The sequence below is a fragment of the Pangasianodon hypophthalmus genome, chromosome 6 (assembly GCF_027358585.1).
Source record: "Pangasianodon hypophthalmus isolate fPanHyp1 chromosome 6, fPanHyp1.pri, whole genome shotgun sequence".
Lineage (NCBI taxonomy): Eukaryota > Metazoa > Chordata > Actinopteri > Siluriformes > Pangasiidae > Pangasianodon > Pangasianodon hypophthalmus.
This window is the reverse complement of record NC_069715.1, coordinates 30,855,976-30,875,945: the sequence shown is the minus strand read 5'-3', so window position 1 is coordinate 30,875,945 and position 19,970 is coordinate 30,855,976. Positions and strand designations below refer to the sequence as shown.

At 40.4% G+C, this 19,970-nt stretch overlaps 2 protein-coding genes across 5 annotated transcripts in view; one reads left to right on the top strand and one right to left on the bottom strand.

Moving 5' to 3' along the window:
* The first annotated feature begins 1,177 nt into the window (after positions 1–1,177).
* si:dkey-30c15.10 (uncharacterized protein LOC559353 homolog) lies at positions 1,178–17,235 on the top strand. Of its 4 annotated transcripts, none has more exons than XM_034304938.2 (24): positions 1,178–1,298; positions 1,712–1,793; positions 3,344–3,526; positions 3,697–3,783; positions 4,494–4,666; positions 4,792–4,884; positions 5,057–5,134; positions 6,114–6,255; positions 6,942–7,444; positions 7,542–7,627; positions 8,315–8,444; positions 9,399–9,534; positions 9,764–9,931; positions 10,019–10,145; positions 11,150–11,198; positions 11,313–11,378; positions 11,720–11,752; positions 12,319–12,340; positions 12,450–12,559; positions 12,705–12,758; positions 13,863–13,949; positions 14,024–14,131; positions 14,233–14,369; positions 15,116–17,235. In XM_034304938.2, exons 1-24 carry the CDS (start codon positions 1,200–1,202, stop codon positions 15,279–15,281), a joined length of 2,919 nt encoding a protein of 972 aa, XP_034160829.2. In that variant the 5' UTR covers positions 1,178–1,199; the 3' UTR covers positions 15,282–17,235. The 4 variants fall into 4 exon arrangements, with proteins under 4 accessions (XP_034160829.2, XP_034160831.2, XP_034160830.2 ...); XM_053235105.1 differs by having other exon boundaries at positions 1,257–1,298; positions 1,594–1,793; XM_034304940.2 differs by lacking the exon at positions 5,057–5,134.
* A 16-nt stretch (positions 17,236–17,251) lies between these two features.
* syt1b (synaptotagmin Ib) overlaps positions 17,252–19,970 on the bottom strand; it is a 5,482-nt gene continuing 2,763 nt past the window's right edge. The window contains exons 4-9 of the mRNA XM_026913943.3: positions 19,889–19,970; positions 19,633–19,800; positions 18,974–19,141; positions 18,531–18,648; positions 17,923–18,056; positions 17,252–17,825 (exon numbers count right to left, since the gene is read on the bottom strand). The exon at positions 19,889–19,970 is cut by the window's right edge and continues 26 nt beyond it. Of these exons, the coding sequence (XP_026769744.2) occupies positions 17,622–17,825; positions 17,923–18,056; positions 18,531–18,648; positions 18,974–19,141; positions 19,633–19,800; positions 19,889–19,970 (874 nt within the window). The 3' untranslated portion in view covers positions 17,252–17,621. The remainder of the gene's footprint in view (positions 17,826–17,922; positions 18,057–18,530; positions 18,649–18,973; positions 19,142–19,632; positions 19,801–19,888) is intronic.

Genomic DNA, 19,970 nt, shown 5'->3' with positions numbered 1-19,970 from the left:
TGTTGTTCATCTCTAAGTTTCTCCTACAGCTTATTGAAGTTAACCCTGAGACTGTGAGGTTTAATAGCTAACCGTGTGTGTGTGTGTGTGTGTGTGTGTGTGTGTGTGTGTGTGTGTGTGTGTGAGTGTGTGTGTGAGAGTCAGTGCCCATTTTAATTTTTTGATGTTCACCCACGTTGCTGCTGTACTGAGGGGAAAAATAACAAAACCACCACTGGGATAATATCTGCTCACTGAGGTAGAGGGGTGCCAATACTTTATGCAGGACAGCACATGGGCTAGTTTAAGTAGCTGTACACCTATGAAGTGGCCTGTCTGATCAAAGTGCATATATTTATTGTTGGATGTTAATAGATTTTTTTTTGTTCACGCTGATGGACTGCGTGTTCATCTCACATGCTGCTGAAATAAACAATACAATATTTTAATCTAATTTAATTTTTTTTGTAATAATGAAGTGCTATATTGCTTAGATTATTAAAGCTTGTTTTATTTTAATAATGATGTATTTATTATAATGTGTTTATTATTATTATTGTTATTATTAGCAGTAGTAAGAACATTACTGATATATTAATAATAAATTAACAAATAAACCTTTTTCATGTAATTTAATTATTTTACTAGCAGTGTTGTATCGATTACACACTTAAAAACAGCCAAAATGACATTACTAATAATAATAATAATAATAATAATAATAAAAATAATAATAATAGTTTTATAATCTCATAGTGTTTTATGTTTAGTATCTTTACAGTAAAAAATACTTATGACAAAGTGCATTAGTGTCATCACTAACAAAATAAATATGTATAAATGTATGTAAACATCATAAAAGAAGTATATTTATTATCTTTAATGTATTATGATAAATATATAGTTATTAAAAAACATTACCTACTTCTTGCAGTAAGAAGGTACGAATTATTAGAGGTAAAAATTATTTTTTAAGCCTTTTACCCTGGTTGATATTTATATTTATATTTCTGCCGTTGTGTGAAATTGATTATAATAATTTATAGCTGTTAGAGTTTTGTGATTGGTGGTTTTTATTTTTTATTTTTAAATATTTTAAGTATATTTTTTGGTGTAATTGTTGTGGATGACCAGCAGGGGGCAGCAGTGTGCCTCTTCTCTCCCCCTCCCCCTCCCCCGCCCCCAGCGCGGCCCCGCGCCGCGTCACCGCCGTCACGCGCATGCGCCGAACGCGCGCGGAAATTCAAAAGTTCTTCCTTCAGTTGAACGAAGCGCGTTCACGAGAAACCGCCGTGTGTTGTTTCAGTCCTGTCACTGAGGTAAGAGGAAAATAAACACATTTACACAATTTCACCTCAGTACCGAATAAATCGCTCTCTTTCTCCTGTTCTCCTACAGAGCGGCGGGTTTGTGTGGTTTGCTGTTCGTGTTTATTTTCTTTGTGTTGTTTTCGAAGCTAATTTGCTAGTTAAGAGTTAGCTTCAGTGAGCTAATGTTGTTGTAAAAGTTGTTCAGATTTATTCAGCTGGATATAAAAACTGTTTTAATAAACTACACAGAATAAAATAACTCAAATCTCACTTCTGCTTCAAACCGTCGCGTTGTTTTTTACAGTGTAATTAAAGGTGAGAAGTATTCTTAGCAGTAAAAGCGCTATGCTAGTGCAGCTAGCCTGCTAGCGTTAGTGCCGGAGGTTCTGTGAGCTGGTTCTGATTCGCTCTGGTTCTGGCAGGAGGAGAGGATGGAAAAGCAGGCGGATAAAAACCCAAAGAGACAGAGAGACCCGCTGGAGGAGAACATCCCCGCCTCTAATGGTATGTGCTTCAGCTTCTGGGCGATGGGACAAAAATATCATTAAACCATACTTTACACCTTACTTTACACTTTACACCTTACACTACACAATACTGTACACTTTACACCTTACACTACACCATACTTTACACTTTACACCACGCCATACTTTACACCTTACACTACACCATACTTTACACTACACCATACTTTACACCATACTTTACACTTTACACCACGCCACACTTACACTACACAACACTTTACACTACACGACGCTTTACACTCCACCATACACTACACCATACTTTACACCATACTTTACACTTTACACCACGCCATACTTTACACTATACGACACTTTACACTCCACCATACACTACAGGACACTTTACACCATACTTTACACAACACAGTACTTTACACGATACGACACAGTACTTTACATGATTTGGTACTTTACACAACTCAATACTTTACTCGATACTTTACACAACACTTTACACAGTACTTTACACGACTCGGTACGTGTTTATACAGAATCGTGATATAGCGGTTAATAACCCGCTGTCTTTGTTAAAAGTTTTTTATGTTAAAAATAAATGAACTGCGTTTGATCTTCTCATTCTAATGAATAAAGCGTTTTACAGATTTAAAGGTTCAGAACTACAGTTTAACATCAGATCAGCTGCTGCTTCTAATCAGAGATCGTAATTACTATTTTTTTTTTTTTTTTAATTAAGAAAGTGTGTATCAGGAGAGTGATGACATCACATTGCCCCGCCCTCCTTCACACAAACCTTCACTCGGGAATGTTAGTCACGGACGCGTGCAAAAGTTTACACCCCCCTGGTTTCTGAGAGGCACAAGCACCTTTATTTATTTATTTACAAAAAGCTGCAAATAAAATCGAGGTCCATCCTGCAACAAAAAAAAAAAAGGCACCACAATGCAAAAGCAACAGAAAAATATTTTAAATGAAATCTGATGAATAAAAGAAGTTTTTCAGGGACGATTCTGAGTCTGTGGATTTTGCCAGATGTTTGGGTTTCAGAGGATCTGCAATTTATTTATTATATTTATAACTCCCTCTCATTTATTATAACACAAAGGGAGACTTTTAAACTGATATCTTGTTTTTTTTTCACTAATTTCTTACACAATTTTACCAATCAACTGTGATTTAATGAAGAAATATCAGTGAAACATAAATTTGCATTAAATGTGTTGTCTGTTTTTTATAATTAAAAAAAAAAATACCGACTAAGTGATTGGATGCAGCTGACTTTAATAAAAAAAATTAATTAATCTTTAAAATAAAAAAATTAGAGGATTTTTTCCTTCTTTTCAGTGTTAAATCATTAAATTTTTTAAATGTTAAATGTAAAAGTCTAGTTTAATAAAACATGCTCTATTTTTCCCTGATTTGCTGGAAGTTTCTTAACAAACCTAAATATCGTGATGCGTATCACGTATCGTGAAAGTATCGTGATATTTGGTATCGTATCGCTCAGCCGTAGCTTCAGCCTGGTGGATGTTGGTGTTAATGATCGCTCTCTGGCGTCTCTAGAGCTCGAGGCGGTGTTAAAGAGACGGCGCTTGGCTGCAGGAGGAGTCGAGAATCATAACCCCGAGCAGCGAGCTGTGAGGTCTCCGGCCCGGTCGCGGCACGTGGAGTCGGAGGTGAAACCGGACACGCCCGCCATCGCCTCGGTCCGACTCCGAGTTCAGCAGCTCGCCCAGAGACGGGATGGTGAGAGAGGAGTAATTTATCTTCCTGTAGCCATGCTGAGCTCTGAGTGGTTTGTGTTTATAGTGTCTGTGTGTGTGTGTGTGTCTGTGCATGCGTGTGTGTGTGTGTGTGTGTGTGTGTGTGTGTGTGTGTCTGTGCGTGCGTGTGCGTGCGTGTGTGTGTGTGTGTAGGTGGGGCTGCGCTGGTCCAGCGCTGTATGTCAGACCCCGGGGCAGAGAGTCCCTCCAGCACTTTACTGCGAGACGTCTGTCACATCGGTGAGTGTCTCAGCATCGTCCTGCATCCTGATTGGCTAAAGCCGTTAAGACCTGGACAAGTACGGAAATTCCGATATGGATATATTGGATATATGGAAAATATGGATATATTGTTGTTGAGTAAAACCCAAACACTAGAACTCTAAATTGAAATATAAAGATAAAAATATGGAAATCTGGAAATTATTTTGCAAATATACTATACACGATACTAGCACTCTAACTTAATTATCTTTACATTTGGAAAATAAAAAGACGCATCTGAAGACCTGGAAAAGTAGATTTTAAAAATATAACAGTAATAATAACAGTCACTCCACTGGGGCTCTCAATTAGTTATAACTTTTAGACATTAGTTATTATTTTTCTAAAGACCTGGAAAAGTAAATTTATAAAATAATACAGAGAAAAATATGGAGATGATGATGTTGTTGTTGTTGTTGTTGTTGAGTAACACTCAACTGATTATCTTTAGCATCTTCCTTATATTTTTTTATATTCTTTTACAATCTTTAAAGATGAGCAAGAAAGCAGAATGGAGTTTTAGCTAATAAATCTTCAGGCCACGCCCACAAATGACGACAGTAGCAGTTCCTGCATCATCAACATGGCTGACTTGCCACTCACTATCACGAGCACACACCTGTGTAATATACCTGATGTTAAATGATTACTGTGTGTGTGTGTGTGTGTGTGTGTGTGTGTGTAAGGTGAAGGAGAGTTTATCTCTCGGTTGGAGCGCTTTAAGACCCCGACCCCAGAGAGCAGCCCCGCCCCGGCCACGCCCAGCACACGCCAGCTCTCCAGCTTTGTCCACAACATGCAGCAGCAGCTCAACGCCACCGCGACCCCCAGCAGCAAGGAGGCGTCCCGCATACGCCAGGTACACACACACACACACACACACACACACAGTCTACCTGAGTGTGTGTGATCTCTCGGGTCGTGTTACTCAGTGTGTGTGTGTGTGTGTGTGTGTGTGTGTGTGTGTGTGTGTGTGTGTTTCAGGCTCGAGAGGATGAGCTGAAGTCACTCAGGGTGCAGCCTCTCACAGAGAACATGTGGCTCAAGAGGAGCTTCTCTGACCCTTCACTGGCTGAGGTATGTTTATTTATTTATTTATTTATTTTGTTTTGTTTTGTCAGTTCTCTTGTGTACGTTTGATTCATAAGGACGCATCAGTGGCATTTTTTTGTTTTTATTCTGAGTGCGAGTAGAGCAGTATCAGCTGCTCTACATTAGAACATAACGCAAACTCTAACGTTTTTGTCAGAGAGTTACGCCTCCGAGCAGCTCTTGCGTTTGCCAGCGGACCAGAGCAATGCCTTGGCCTCCATTACAGTTTGAGAACGTGAGTCTTGTATGTTCGAGGCTGGTGACGTGCACTGGGTGTGTTTTTAAAATATATTTTTTGTCTAAAGGAGTAACAGTTTAGCGTTGTGGAACCTGCATGTCTAAATCATCACACACTTGACTTTCTGACACGATCAGTGCGTCCCACATCACGCACCTGCGCACTATTCTACGCCATTTTGCAGTATAAATAGTGTGAGTAGTGCGTTCACGCTGAAAATTACAACAACAACAACAAGAGCACTTCAAGTGTGCAGGTGATGCACTTATCCAACCGAAAATGCAAAGCGGGGAATGTTGGACACGTCACACACTCAACACGAGCAAAATTCACCTGCGGAGACGATTACACCTTCGTCTGTGGTGACTGAGGTCATGGTGGGCGTAAAAGGTAAAGGTAAATGAGATGAAACAGTAAAATGAAGACTCTGTATAGCTGTTGTTTTTTATATTCTGTTTTTATTATGTGTCGTTGTCGCACTGTGGGACGAAGCTCTAAGGAAAAACATTTCACGGCATTAACACATCACAGGTGTGTAATACGGATGTGACAAATAAAGAACCTTGAGCCGTGAAGTGCATAGTGTATAACACGCCATTTGGGACAGAACTTACGGCTATAAATGTATAAAGATGGACCGGAGGAATGGCTTCCGGGTGTTAGAGGTGATTCAGATGATTATAAAGTCCTAATTTCCTTTGAATATTAAGCTGTGATGATTTCCACATGCTAAACTGCAGGCTATACGCTTCCCTTGCTTGTGAGCAGCATGAGCCTCGTAGCTCACGGGAAACCCGTCTGAGCTGATCGACTGTATCTGAGGTGAAATGGGACACGGTGTGTGTTTTACTCACTTTACGGTAACCTGCGCACGTTAAGCTATGGGAGAACAAACACGCGTATCTGTAATCTTTAAATAAATTAATCATTAGAATCTGAGAGAAGCGGAGTAATCAGCTTTTGCTCTGTTTGTTAGGACGACTCCAGCATCGATTTCAAAGAATCTGAATGCAGTTTAAACTTCAGTGGCGTGAATGAGACGATGGGAGACAGTTTCAGCATCTCGTCTACCTTCACTGCAGAGACACAGCCTCCTGCTACAGCGCTTTGTGCTCCAGGTAAACCTGCCATCACCGCACTGCTGAATTCTGCACTCTGATTGGTCAGAAGGTGTTGATTAGTTTTCTATAACAGCAGCTCTAAATCTCAGGTTTATTTATAATTAATGCGCTCGTTCTAATACTTTATCGTTTCTATAGTAACAGCTCGTTCTCAGGGACGTGTACTGCGGACGCTCCGTATAAACGGTTTAAAAAAACTCTTTCTCAAAGTATGAAGGCGTTTATATTTAACATGTATGGAAGGAGTCTCCAGTGTCAGCGCTTTGTAACAGTCAGAGGTAAAGCTGTAACTGTAAGTTTTCCGACGTCTTCAGGACAGAGGAGTTTACGCTTCTTTGCGTTTTCTCAGTAACATGCGGAACAAGCTGCGATTATTTTGTCTTATTAAGTTGAAGAGAGAGAATAAAGAGGCTGGTGAGGGAACGAGTGTTTATAGCTGCTATAACGTAAGCGACAACAGGAACTAACTTCATTCCTCAACATTAAATGTAACTATAAACAGATAAAACATATGATGTCATTCTTTAATAAATAAAAAATTGCCAAACTGCTGTGGTGTAAGAGGAATAAAACACTTGGGGGTGTGCTGTTATAGGAAAATAATCAGTTTCAGTAACTCGGCTTCATCACGGGTCAGTAATTTAAAGCTTTAATGGGACGTGATTAATCCTCTCGTGTTTTAGATTCCGTGGTGCGTCCTCATGAGGGAATGAGCACTTCTGCCTTAATCGACAAGATGTTCGAAGACGTCTTGCAGGCCGCCGACAGAGAAGAGGAAGAAGAGAAAGAGGAAGAAGAGCGAGGGAATGACACCGCCGACAGAGAAGAGGAAGAAGAGAAAGAGGAAGAAGAGCGAGGGAATGACACCGCCGACAGAGAAGAGGAAGAAGAGAAAGAGGAAGAAGAGCGAGGGAATGACAGCAGTGTGTCTGAGAGCAGAGAGGAAGCTGACGTGGAGACTGCTGAAACTGAGCCGAAGTTGAAATCTCCGAGTCCTAGCCCTGGAGGAGATGCAGAAGCTTGTGACGGAGAACAGAAAGAGTGCGAGAACTGGAACGAAGAAGAGGAAGTGGCTGGAGAGAGAGAGGAGAGCGCAGTGTGTAATGAGGAAGACTTCCTGTCTCTCCCGCCGAGCTGCGTCCTCTCTCCCCTCAGCAAGTCTGTCGAAGCCGTCGTCACGCCGATGGTGAGCAGCTTCGTGGTTTTTGTAGACGTTTCAGAGTTTTTTCACTTTTTCTTTATTTTGTTTGACATATTTCCATTTTTTTTTTTTAATCATTTAGAGGTTGACTGCCACTGCGCCTCCTCCCATGGTGCCGTGTGATCCTGCAGAGGAAGAGGCCACGCCCCCTGCGCCACCTCTGTACAGGTAAGCCCACTAAGAAATATTACATTTCCGTAAAGTCAGTAAAATTTACCACTAGAAGCACAGCCCCAAGTGTTTTATTCCTCTTACACCACAGCAATTTGTTAAACAGTTAAAATTTTTATTCATCAAATGACATGATACTTTTATCCATTTATAGTTACATTTTGTCGGTGAAACGAGTTAGTTCCTGTTGTCGCTTACGTTATAGCAGCTATAAACACTCGTTCCCTCACCAGCCTCTTTATTCTCTCTCTTCAAGTTAATAAGATAAAAAATTCGCAGCTTGTTCCGCATGTTACTGAGAAACCGCAAAACTTAAAGTTACAGCTTTATCTCTGAATGTTACAAAGCGCTGACACTGGAGACTCCTTCCATACATGTTAAAGAAAACACAAAACTTCGCCTCATCAGCGCACTTTTTTATGTGGAGCGTCCGCTGTACACGTCCCTGTGAATGAGCTGTTGCTATAGAAACGATAACGTATTAGAGCGAGTGCATTAATATAAACCTGCGCTACTGTCAGAGCTGCTGTTATAGAAAACTAATCAACACCTTCTGACCAATCAGAGTGCAGTATTGTGTGTGTTGTAATGCAATCGTAAGTGATGCTTTCTTTGTCATTAATTACTGTGATTGATTGATTTATTTATTTATTTTATTATTATTATTATTATTATTATCTGCAGTATTGATGCGTACCGCTCTCAGAGAAAGATTCCTCCTCCGTCCTCTCAGAGTGTTACTCCTGGAGTTCAGAAACAGCGTGGTGAGAAATCTCGCATCAAACCGACCGTCAACACCAAGGAAACCATAAAGGTTTGTTAGAGTAAATATTAAACAAAATATTTAAAATATGAAACAGCTGCGCTTGTGTGTGAATGTGAGAGAACTGAGTCGTTGTGCAGCTTGTGATTGTTATAGCGTTGCGTATAAGTGTGTTTTCTCGTCCTGTGATTAGCGACTGGAGCGTTGTAGTCTAGCTACAGTAATCATCCTCAGGTCCATACGGTTGTTCCAGAGGTTTGCATCAAAGTGAATTTAATACCTTTGCTTCGTTTGCTATTTGGTTTGGTTTGTTTTCAGATTTGCGTGTAATTAAATGAACCAAAAAAGCAAAGGTGTGAGGTGTGAGGTGTGAGGTGTGTGTGTGTGTGTGTGTGTGTGTGTGTGTGTGTGTGTGTGTGTAGGGCTGAAAACATCCTTGTAATACTTTCATTCAATGGTCAAAAAAATATGATGATGGAAAACAATTAAAACACGAATCACCCAAGCACGGAGAACAAGGAGCTGTCCCAAAATAAACGATTAGAAAATTATATAAATAACTAGATTTAAAACAATTTGTGTCACATCCAGAGTTTAGTTTATTTTCTGCTTTTGTCAGTACAGATCTCCAGAACACACGGCGTTACTGCAGCGCTGTGGCTCCGATTAAAAGCTCACATCTACAGAAAAACAACCCAAAGCACACTGCAGGTTTAATTCGCTTTGATTCGATAGTTGAGTCGATTCAGAGTTGATTCAGATTCTCATCGGAGTTCACTCTCGGGGACCGAGCGTGATCGCTGTGATCGATGTGTTCTCCGCTGTCTAAAGAACACTCCAGGTGCAGTCAGGACCAGGTCCTGAGGAATCCACAGCTAGTCGTGTTATCTTGATTAAAGCTGGTACACGGTTGTATGGTTGTTGCGTGTGTGTGTGTGTGTGTGTGTGTGTGTGTGTGTGTGTGTGTGTGTGTGTGTGTGTGTGTGTGTGTGTGTGTGTGTGCAGGCTCTCAGTGACGAGGCGTCCAAGCTGCAGACTGTTATAAACCAGACTCTCCAGGCCCTGAGCTGCTGCAGTGATGAAGAACACGGCAAAGGATCTCTGCAGGAGGCAGAAGCTGAGAAACTCCTGCTTGTTTCCAGTGAGTACAGACTGTATCTTCACTATCAGGTGGGAGTTACTCTAACCAAGGTTTAAATGCAGATCAACGTAGACGTTTTAGAGAGATAAGCTCTAAGTTAGTGTTCGTTCTTAAAGCATTAAAGCCTGTGGAGTACGATTCTTCACTAGTGTTCCGATCAACGACGTCACTTCCTGTGCTCTTGAATATATCACGTGAGACGTGTCACTGTACGTGTCGTGTGGTGCAGGTGAGAAGCGTGCGGCTCTGCTGGCCGAGATCAGTCGCCTGAGAGAGGGAGGAGCGGGACGAGAGCCGGACCTCCACCCTGTCCGTCTGCAGCCCTGTAGAGGCACCGTCAGCATCAACAACATCCAGCTGCCCCTCAAGGTGGAGTTTGTGTGCTCCGCCCGCACAGGTGAGCTCAGGACGCGAGAGGAGAGCCGTGTAAATGGAGCCGCTCGTGTAAGGTGTTAGTGATGAGCCGTTTCTCGTCTCTGTGCAGCTCGTCCTACTCACTACTTTTTCATCCTGATCCGTTACGGAGCGTGTAACATCGTGGCCACTCCGCTGGCGACTGCTGCTGACGCTGAGAACGGAGACACCATCACCTTCCCCACCTCCATCACACTGTCAGTCCACTCACTCACTCACTCACTCACTCACTCACTACCACTACTACTACTACTACTACTACTATTACTATTATTATTATTATTATTATCATTATGTACAAGTGTATGTCAAATCGAAACCTTAAAAGTGTGACATAAATTACAGTTGAATCAAGTTTGTTTTCTAGAGGAATCCAGAACACTTAAGCGCGGAATGAGATGAGATTATGTAGAGAAGTGATGCACCTTTGAGACGCCTGTTTGCAATAAACAAGCCAAAATTAAATTAAAAAAAAAAAAAATATGTCAATACTACAGCTCTGAGTATTAGTATCACTTTATTTTTACATAAATAGAAATATTTTCTGTCTGTATCAAAGCTTCACTTCCAGCTAATGATGAGGTTCAAGCGGCGGTCACGCTAGACTTTTCAGTTCCACAGACTTCCTTTCATACGCGTGTGAACGCTGGAGACCGGAAACGCAAACTCAAAAGACTAGCACATCGCGGCGTGACCTCTTCAGAAAATCCAAGATGGAGGAAGCGCTGATTATAGCGGTGTCGCACCTTCCCGTTTTATACCACACAACTTTATAAGAATATAAAATAACGTCAAAAGAGAAGCACGTCGGCATCCATGATGTGCAGATTAAAACAAAAAAAACCCAACACCTTGGCGTGTGATGTCATATCCGATTACCGCCCGCTTTCACTGCGGTCTTCGAAGAAATTTCGCGAGCTGGAAGTCTAGTGTGATCGCCGCTTCAGTCAGAAATAATGTTCCTTCACAAGATAAACTAAGCTACTTTACATTAATAGAAGAAATTTGTCAGCATTCAAGAGCTGAAGAGCAGGAGATACAGCTGGAATGCTGAATATACTCTAAATTATAATATAATATAAAGTATAATATTATAAATATAATATAAAGCTGAAGAAGCACAGTGTTAACTCATTAAAGCCAGTTTACGGAGAGCTTGTGATTGATTCGCATTTTCACGTGCTCTGTGTGTGTTCTCCAGGCAGGACATTCGCTCTAACTTTGAGATTGATGTAGAAGTCTACAGCCTGGTGAGCAGATCTGTTTTATATCATTCCGCTACACAGCGCTGTTCTATCTTTCTCACACTGCACAGTAACTGTCTGTTCATTTTATATTATTTCCTTCACCTGTCTGTGTTGTAGTGCAACAGCGCAGCGAACAGCAGCAGCGCTAACGTTCAACAGCACCGCAGTTCCACTCGATCAAAAGTAAGTGCACGGGTTATATACGGATTACACACAGCGTGATGTGCCGAGACTTCAGATGATGCTCACTGTGTGTGTACCTGTGTGTGTACCTGTGTGTGTACCTGTGTGTGTACCTGTGTGTGTACCTGTGTGTGTGTGTGTGTCTCTGTACCTGTGTGTGTCTCTGTACCTGTGTGTGTCTCTGTACCTGTGTGTGTCTCTGTACCTGTGTGTGTCTCTGTACCTGTGTGTGTACCTGTGTGTGTCTCTGTACCTGTGTGTGTGTGTGTGTGTGTGTGTGTGTGTGTGTGTGTGTGTGTGTGTGTGTGTGTGTGTGTGTGTGTGTCTCTTTTCCTGTGTAGGCGACACCAAAGAAGCTACTCAGCAGCATTAAGGTACTTTTTTTTTCCCTGTAAAGTCTGTAAAATAAGTTAATAACAACAATAATAATAATAATAATAAAATTAACTTTAACTTTACTATACAATATAAAAATACTTTATATTTAATTGTTAATTATGTTTTAAGAAGTATTTTGGAATTTTAATAATTATTATTAATAATACTATTAATAATGATAGTAATGTTTTTTTATTTAAAATTTAATCATTTCTTGTTTTTAGTAGTAATTATTATTTTGGTTAATGTTTATTTTGTGTTTGTTTTTAAATATACTAATTAGTTACTAGTATTTACTTTTTAAAATGCATTAATTAGTTTCTTCTAAATAATAATAAGCATTGTTATTATAATCATAGTTTTTTTTTTTTTAATTTGTAATTATTTATGTAATAGCAATAATATTCAGTATTTGTTTTAGTTTAATAATAAAATAATTAGTATTATTAAAAGTGTTACACTTATTATTTTTGGATTTAATAATTAATCATTTGTATTATTATTATTATTATTATTATTATTATTATTATTATTACTTACACTTACATTTTCTTCCCTACAGAAATCCAACCCGTGTTCCACTAGTAAGTTGTTTTGTTGTGTTTTTTTTTTTTTATTTCCTGTCCGGTTTAATGGCGGTAATGACCGTGTACCTGCTGCTCTCTAACCTGTCGTTGTTTCTCTTCTCCTCAGCTGGAGCTTCATCTGCTCTGGATCCTCAGCGCTCCAGTAACTTCTCTCTAGTGGGTTCTCACAAGATCACGCTCTCCTCGCTGGGGCAGAGCAAGTTCCTGCTGGACAAGGTGTGGGCTTTAGATAAAACTCTCCTTATTCTGTGTGTGTGTGTGTGTGTGTGTGTGTGTGTGTGTGTGTGTTGCACTGTGGTGGGGTCTGTGGTTATGTAACTGTGCCTCCTCTTTCCTTGTCCCCTGTTTTTTCTCCTCTCAGATGAAGTTTGAGGGCAAAATCAGGCGACTCCTGGGAGATGAGTTTCAGGAAAAGGTGTCACGCGGCCTCCTCTTCACTCTTCTCTTTCTGTCTCGGTGTTCGGTGTGTGCTGTGAGCTGTGTGGAGCGTCACCGATAAAACCTAAAAATAATCACACATGAACGAAACACAGGAAATATAGTCACGTTCAGCACAAATATGACATTCGTAAACCTTTAATTCACACATTTACTTCATTCTTTGCATCTTTCTTGAATATTTAATGTCAGCCCCGCCCTCTCTGTTCTCTGTCACCTGCTTGGCCACGCCCTCAAAATGTTACCGTAATATGTTGTAATCACGTGATTAATCATCCTAACCACTGATTCGTAACGTTACCGTACCTTGTCATTCCTAATCACATCATGAGCAGCGTAAAACTGTAAATTATTACAATTTGTGGTTTTCTGCTGCAGTAGGGGTTTTTTTTTCCGCCTTTCCTCACAGCTGCTTGTTTTCGGTTTATAACAACAACATGATTAATCCTGACAGAGTAAGAGATTTAAATATAGAAAAATCATTCTTAAAAATATCTTTCTGTAAAAGAACAGTAATTAGGAGATTTGCTGTTTCTGTTAAACAAGGATGTGCAGAGTATAAAGTATAACCAAGTTTTGCTTTAATTTCAACACCAGCTTGTGTTTTTAAATATTTTTAGACTAGATGATGAAAATTCCAGACCGTAACACGCCTAATCAAGGGACATGCATATATTTTCGAGATGCTCCTGTCCTTCATTTGGCAGCTTTTTTAAAAAAAAAATCATATCAAGTAGATAGTGTGAGAGAAACGCGTTTAAATTTCTTAAAAAGTCTTGAATCTACGGATGTAAGTTAGGATTTGTGGGTGTAACATGAGGCTTATGCTTGAATTTTAGTCCCACTCACAGCCTGGTGAGCAGATAATATCACTCACATGCACACATTTGTGAGTCAGAACATTTTAATCCCAACTCATTTATGTATAATTACTATCTGACGACTCAGCGCCTGCATACGCTGCTCTGTGGGTGTTAAGGAGTTAATGCGTGCGCCGTTAACACTGATTACGGTTAGATCTGTGTTGTAATGAAAGTGTATGTAGTGTTTTACTGGCTTTGCTGTACCTGTGCTGTTGCAGGTGCCCTTCCTGTCTCCCCTGGAGGGTCACATCTACCTGCGGCTGCACAGTGACAGTCACTCCAACGTACAGCACCAAGGATTTCTGGTGAGTGACAGAAATAATATTCACCTCATATTGTATCTATTTCTCCTTATAACTTTTTTTACTCTCCTCACCAGACCATGTTTGAGGATGTGAGTGGGTTTGGAGCGTGGCAGCGTCTCTTCTTTAAGCTAGAAGGAGGTATTCTGTATTACTGGAACTACCCCAATGAGACGAGCGGCAAGGTGAGAGACGGCGTCACTCCTAGAAACACTTTTCATCACAGTGTCAAGCTTTTTGTGCTCATTTCTGGTGTCTTGTTTATTGTTTATTGTTCCCGTCTCAGCCAGCAGAGGGCAGCATCTCTCTGTGTGGCTTTGACAGCGTGAGGCCTGTGGAGAGGGACTCCTGCGCCCGGCCTCACACCTTTGAACTGGTGAACTCTAGGACCCTGCAGCAAGACCAAAGCCACACCTTAACCAAGTATGATGTTCTGTATATTATTATATTATTGATTATATTATAATCAATATCCTGTTAAAAGGTCCATTAAACCACAAACCATGCTGCTGCTGCTGAATTCTGGATTGTGATTGGTCAGAAGGTGTTGATTAGTTTTCTATAACAAATCACAGGTTTATTTATAATTAATGCGCTCGTTCTAATACGTTATCGTTTCTATAGTAACAGCGCAGTCACAGAGACGTGTACAGCAGACGCTTCACTGATAATAAACAGAAACAAAATCGTTGAAATGATGAAGTTTTCTTAAAGTAAGGAGACGTTTATGTAACATTTATGGAAGGAGTCTCCAGTGTCAGCGCTTTGTAACAGTCAGAGGTAAAGCTGTAACTTTAAGTTTTCCGACATCTTCAGGACAGAGGAGTTTACGCTTCGTTGCGGTTTCTCAGTAACATGCGGAACAAGCTGCGATTATTTTTTTTGTTTTATTAATTTTACGAGAGAATAGAGAGAGGTTGGTGAGGGAACGAATGTTTATAGCTGCTATAACGTAAGTGACAACAGGAACTAACTCGTTTCACTGACGTTAAATGTAACTATAAATGATGTCGTTCTTTATTAAATAAAAATTGTAATCGTTGGTAAATTGCCATGGTATAAGAGGAATAAAACACCTGGGGACGTGCTGTTATAGGAAAATAATGAAGAGACACACAGAGAGAGAGAGAGAGAGAGAGAGAGATAACCTCTTTTCCTCCTGTGTGAAGGAGCTGGTTCTCAGCAGACACTCGTGAGGAACGAGCAGACTGGATGGAGAAGCTGAACCAGGTGCTGCTGGACCTCCACACATGGAGCCGGCGAGCTGCTGGAGGAGAGAACGACCGAGCCAACATCTCGTCTATCACGGCAACGTCACGGGAAAGCGTCCTGTAGCACGTTACTGATACACACACTGACACCAGATACACCTGTGAAAGCAATTATCACTCAGTGTGAAGAGTAAAACACCCCGAGTCTGACGGACCGAGCAGCTTAGAGCCGTGTGAGAGTGTGAGAGTGTGAGAGTGCGTGAGGGTGCGTGAGGGTGCGTGAGGGTGCGTGAGGGTGCGTGAGGGTGCGTGAGAGTGCGAGAGAGTGCGAGAGAGTGCGAGAGAGAGTGCGAGAGAGAGTGCGAGAGAGAGTGCGAGAGAGTGTGAGAGAGTGTGAGAGAGTGTGAGAGAGAGTGTGAGAGAGTGTGAGAGAGTGTGAGAGAGTGTGAGAGAGTGTGAGAGAGTGTGTGAGAGTGCGTGAGAGTGCGTGAGAGAGCGTGAGATTCTACATGTTTTAAACATCACAGTGTAACAGTAATATCTCCACACTGATTCACACAACAAAGCTCCAGTGTGATGATACAAAGCTACTAATACTTTACATTTATCTTATATTCTGAGTGGAAGCGGATTTTTGTTCTCTCTCTCTCGCGCGCTCTCTCTCTCTCTCTCTCTCTCTCTCTCTCTCTCTCTCTCTCTCTCTCTCTCTCTCTCTCTCTCTGTGTGTGTGTGTCTCTTTCTCTCTCTCTCTCTCTGTCTCTGTGTGTGTCTCTCTCTCTCTCTCTCTCTCTCTGTCTCTGTGCATGTGTGTCTCTCTCTCTCTTTCTCTCGCTCTCTCTCTCTCTCTCGCTCTCTCTCTCGCTCTCGCTGTCTCTCTCTCTGATCAGTCTCGGTGGAGGTCCATTTTCTCAGGTTTAATGAAGAAAAATGTTCATAAGTACGTTAACGGTATTGTGGGTCCTTTTTCGCACCGTGTAGGTGTTTATTATTATCAGCTCTATTTTGCGTAAGAAGGGAGAATCAGTTTTATTTGCACATGTGAAGTGCGTAATCTTTACTAAATCCTCTTATTTCAACAGAGTATTCCAATTTTTTATTTTATTGCCTTTCATAACAAATCTTTGCTGATTACAGATTCACTCTATCAGTGTTTAGATTGTATAATGAGGTTGAGTTTTTTTCTATAAGCCTTATATTCTGTAATTATCGCCTATGTTCAGGAGAGACACTAACATCAGGGGAGAAATGAAGCAACACTACAGATTAAATAATTATCTGGTTTTTTGTGCATTAGTGATGGCTGTGGTGTTTGTGGATTGTTGAGCAGCGGCTTGTTTTGGATTAAACACTAAATTATATAAATTATATACTGGACTGTTAATTAGCACACAATATAAACGAGTGTATTGTTTACTTGTTTACTCTTCTGTGTTTCCTGTTTCTGTATGTTATTTTCTCCTGTCCACTGACTGTATGTTAAACTCTGCTATAGCTCCTACAGAATAAATATGGCTAATACGACCTACACGTAGGAGTTTATTGTTTTCTGAAATTGCGCTTCTTTCTCTTCATCCTGATTTTACGTTCCAGCCGTTGTAAAGTTTCTGGAAAAACCAAAACGCTAAAGTTTATAAAAAAAAAAAAAAATCAGTGGCAAGTGAAAATATCTTGAATATTGTCAGATATATCTAGTATTTCTGTTAAAGGATTACAATAAACCAAATATGAGATTATTAAACCTATTTCTAGACATTTTTGCTCATATCAAGCTTGATATTTTATCATTCTATTAGCAGATCCTTTTGATTCTATCTCGAAATAAATGCTTCAAATGAGCAAAATTATCTAATAATACAATAAGAAAAGTAAAAGCTTAAAATGAGTAAAAATGTGTAGACATAGTTTTAATAATCTTATATTTGGAAATAGGAAATATTACACAGATCTGACAATATTCGAGGTAATTTCACTTCCTAGAGTAAGATGATGTTTTTTGCAGTATGTTTACATTAAAACAATGTTCATGTGTAAACACAAAAAAATGAAGAAAATAAAACATTACTGTAATATTCACAATATTGCCAGCATTTAAAGAGTGCATTTAGAGTGCTATTTTTTCCCAAAAACTGAAAATGATTGTTTTACATTTATTTAAATAAACTATATAACGCAAAGACAATGCAAATGTCATGTTATGTTGTTAATCAGAGTGTAGAGGAAGATTTTATTGAACAATTTAAGCAACAGATGAACAAGTTTTGGGGAAAAACAGAACAGCAGGGAGTCGTTTAGGAGTCGACTCTTATTTCTCTGACTGACTGAAACGACAGAATTCCATCACTGACTTCGTCACATTTCATTAATCATTAAATCTACGCAATAAACTTGGATAAAATTCAGAGCTGAGCTTTGCGTTACAGATAAATGATCACGCTCCTGCTGATTCTCACTGGAATATGAAGCGTCATTTCGTTTTGAGCTCGGCGTCCACTTCTTCGTCAGGTCTGAGAGCGTGCCACTGAGCGATGGGTCTCCTCGGACTGGCCAGCATGTCCTCCCAGTGCCGCTGCTCCGTCCCCGAGCTCTTCATTCCCACCAGGATCTTCCCGATGGTGTCGTTCTTACCGATCTTATCATAGTCCAGGACGGTCACTATGATCTGAACGTTCTGTGGAAAAGCACGTAACACACTCATGATGCACTGTTACACTTTAAATATTACTGATATGGAATAAATGATCGTTTCTGCATCTTTTACTCGGCACCTGAATTTGTTCGGATGAAACCTCAAAGCTGAACGATTCGTTGTAATATGGATTCAGGGTTTTTTTCTTTATCGTCGTCTTCTTCTTCTTCAGTCTTTTGCCGTTCTGCATCAGATGGATCTTCACATAAGGATCTAAAGATTCAGACACAGTAAACCACATACGTGTCATATGTGATTATGCGTTTTTCACGTGTGATTTCGCCTTGAAATGGCACATCAAATTCATCTAAAGGCCTTTTACATCATAACGCCACATGTCCTACCTGTACATTCCACATGCAAAAATCAATTAATCACGTGGAAACAAAATCCTATGCTGTACATGCGAAAATAAATGATGCGGAAAATTAGACACATGCCCCACATGTAGATGTAAATAAATTAAAATAAATTAGTCATGTGAAAAATTTACATGAAAATTAATTATTTGAAAATAAACTGAATAAAGCGTGTGAAAGATTGGAAATCGAAAATGGAAAGTTCACATGTTGAGTTTGTGTGAAATGTAATCTCACAGGATTTGTGAAAATTTTCAACACAAACATCTTTTTGAACAAATATGTATTTTGATGCTAAAAATAGATTCGTCGTTTTTTGTTCACGCACCTGAGAGACCGCCTACATCCATTTTCTTGAGGTTTTTGGCCTCCAGGATGACGATGGTGAGTTTCCCGGCAGTGGGGACGTAGCGCAGGGACAGACAGACGTCACCTAACTTCTCCTGCTGCAGAGAAAAACACTAACGTCACTAAACACCTCAATGAGGAGGTGAACATTTCTGGTGAATGCAGAGTTTACATTAAATTACACAGTGTCCTGATTTCATATGAACATAAACAGAGTTCACTTCATGCACCTGGGAAAGATAACGTCCGCATCAGAGATTCAAAACAAAAAGGAATTAATTTAAGTGAGTCAGACGGAGTGAACCGCAAAGAAGCGTAAACTCCTCTGTCCTGAAGATGTCGGAAAACTTAAAGTTACAGCTTTACCTCTGACACTGGAGACTCCTTCCATAATTGTTAAATGAACACATCCTGTCCTCGTACCTCTTCGTGTTCCGCCTTCTGCAGTTCTCGCCATTCCTCGGTCACATGACTGAAATCGACGCGGTTCATCGGCACCCTTACAGCTCCAATGGCGTCGTGTTTGGAGAAACGATCAAAGTCATACACGGTCATGAGCAGAGTCTTTCCTCCCAGCTCTGCGTACGGAACCTGCAGAGACAATTTCACCTTCAGCAGCAAAGATAACAGTAAAGATACAGTGAGAGCAGCTGCTGAACTCTTTCATGAAGTCTTCAGTTAAAGGTGTTTGTGTATAAATGAAGCTGTAAACGTGTCGAATCGCTGCTTTCAGAGGGGGAACTACTTTTTCAGAGGGAGGAGTTTGTGGTAGTTGTGTGTCTCTGATGGCGTATGGATTCCACAAAACCTTCAGGAAAGTGTAAAGGAGCCGGAGCTACTTTTTACTGTATTGCTGCAGTGTGTGAAAGTTACAGATAAAAGATAAAAGTCCATAAGAACAGCTTTGGGAAGATTTTCTCTCACGTCCGTCTCATCTGAACACCGACACTGTTCCTGTGGAACGGCTGCACGTTTACGTTTCTGTTTTACAGTCGAGGGATTTTACACGTTTATATAAACAATCAGCTGCATTTCCACTTCCATTCTGAGTGAGTTTATGAATCAGTGACGTGGACTTTCACCTTAAAAGTGAAGCGCTCATTGAAGGTGGGGTTCAGAGTCTTTCTGTGGATTTTGGTCTCAAATTTTTTCTTCTTGTCTGGGAGGAGACAGAGCTTCACGTATGGGTCTGAAGTCCCGCTCATGTCCATGGCAGCCAGATCTTCTGCCTGAATCACTCCTACAATGAGCTGAGAACAAAGAAAAAAGAAAGAAAATACAGCAAAGAAAGGAGAGCAGGAATATTATAGAATTCCTTTTACTAGAAACGGTTTGTACCGTGCTGTCAGTGAAGTTGTAGTCGAGACTGAAGTGAAGTTTTCCCAGATTCACGTCCTCTTTACTCTCCGTCTGTTTCTCC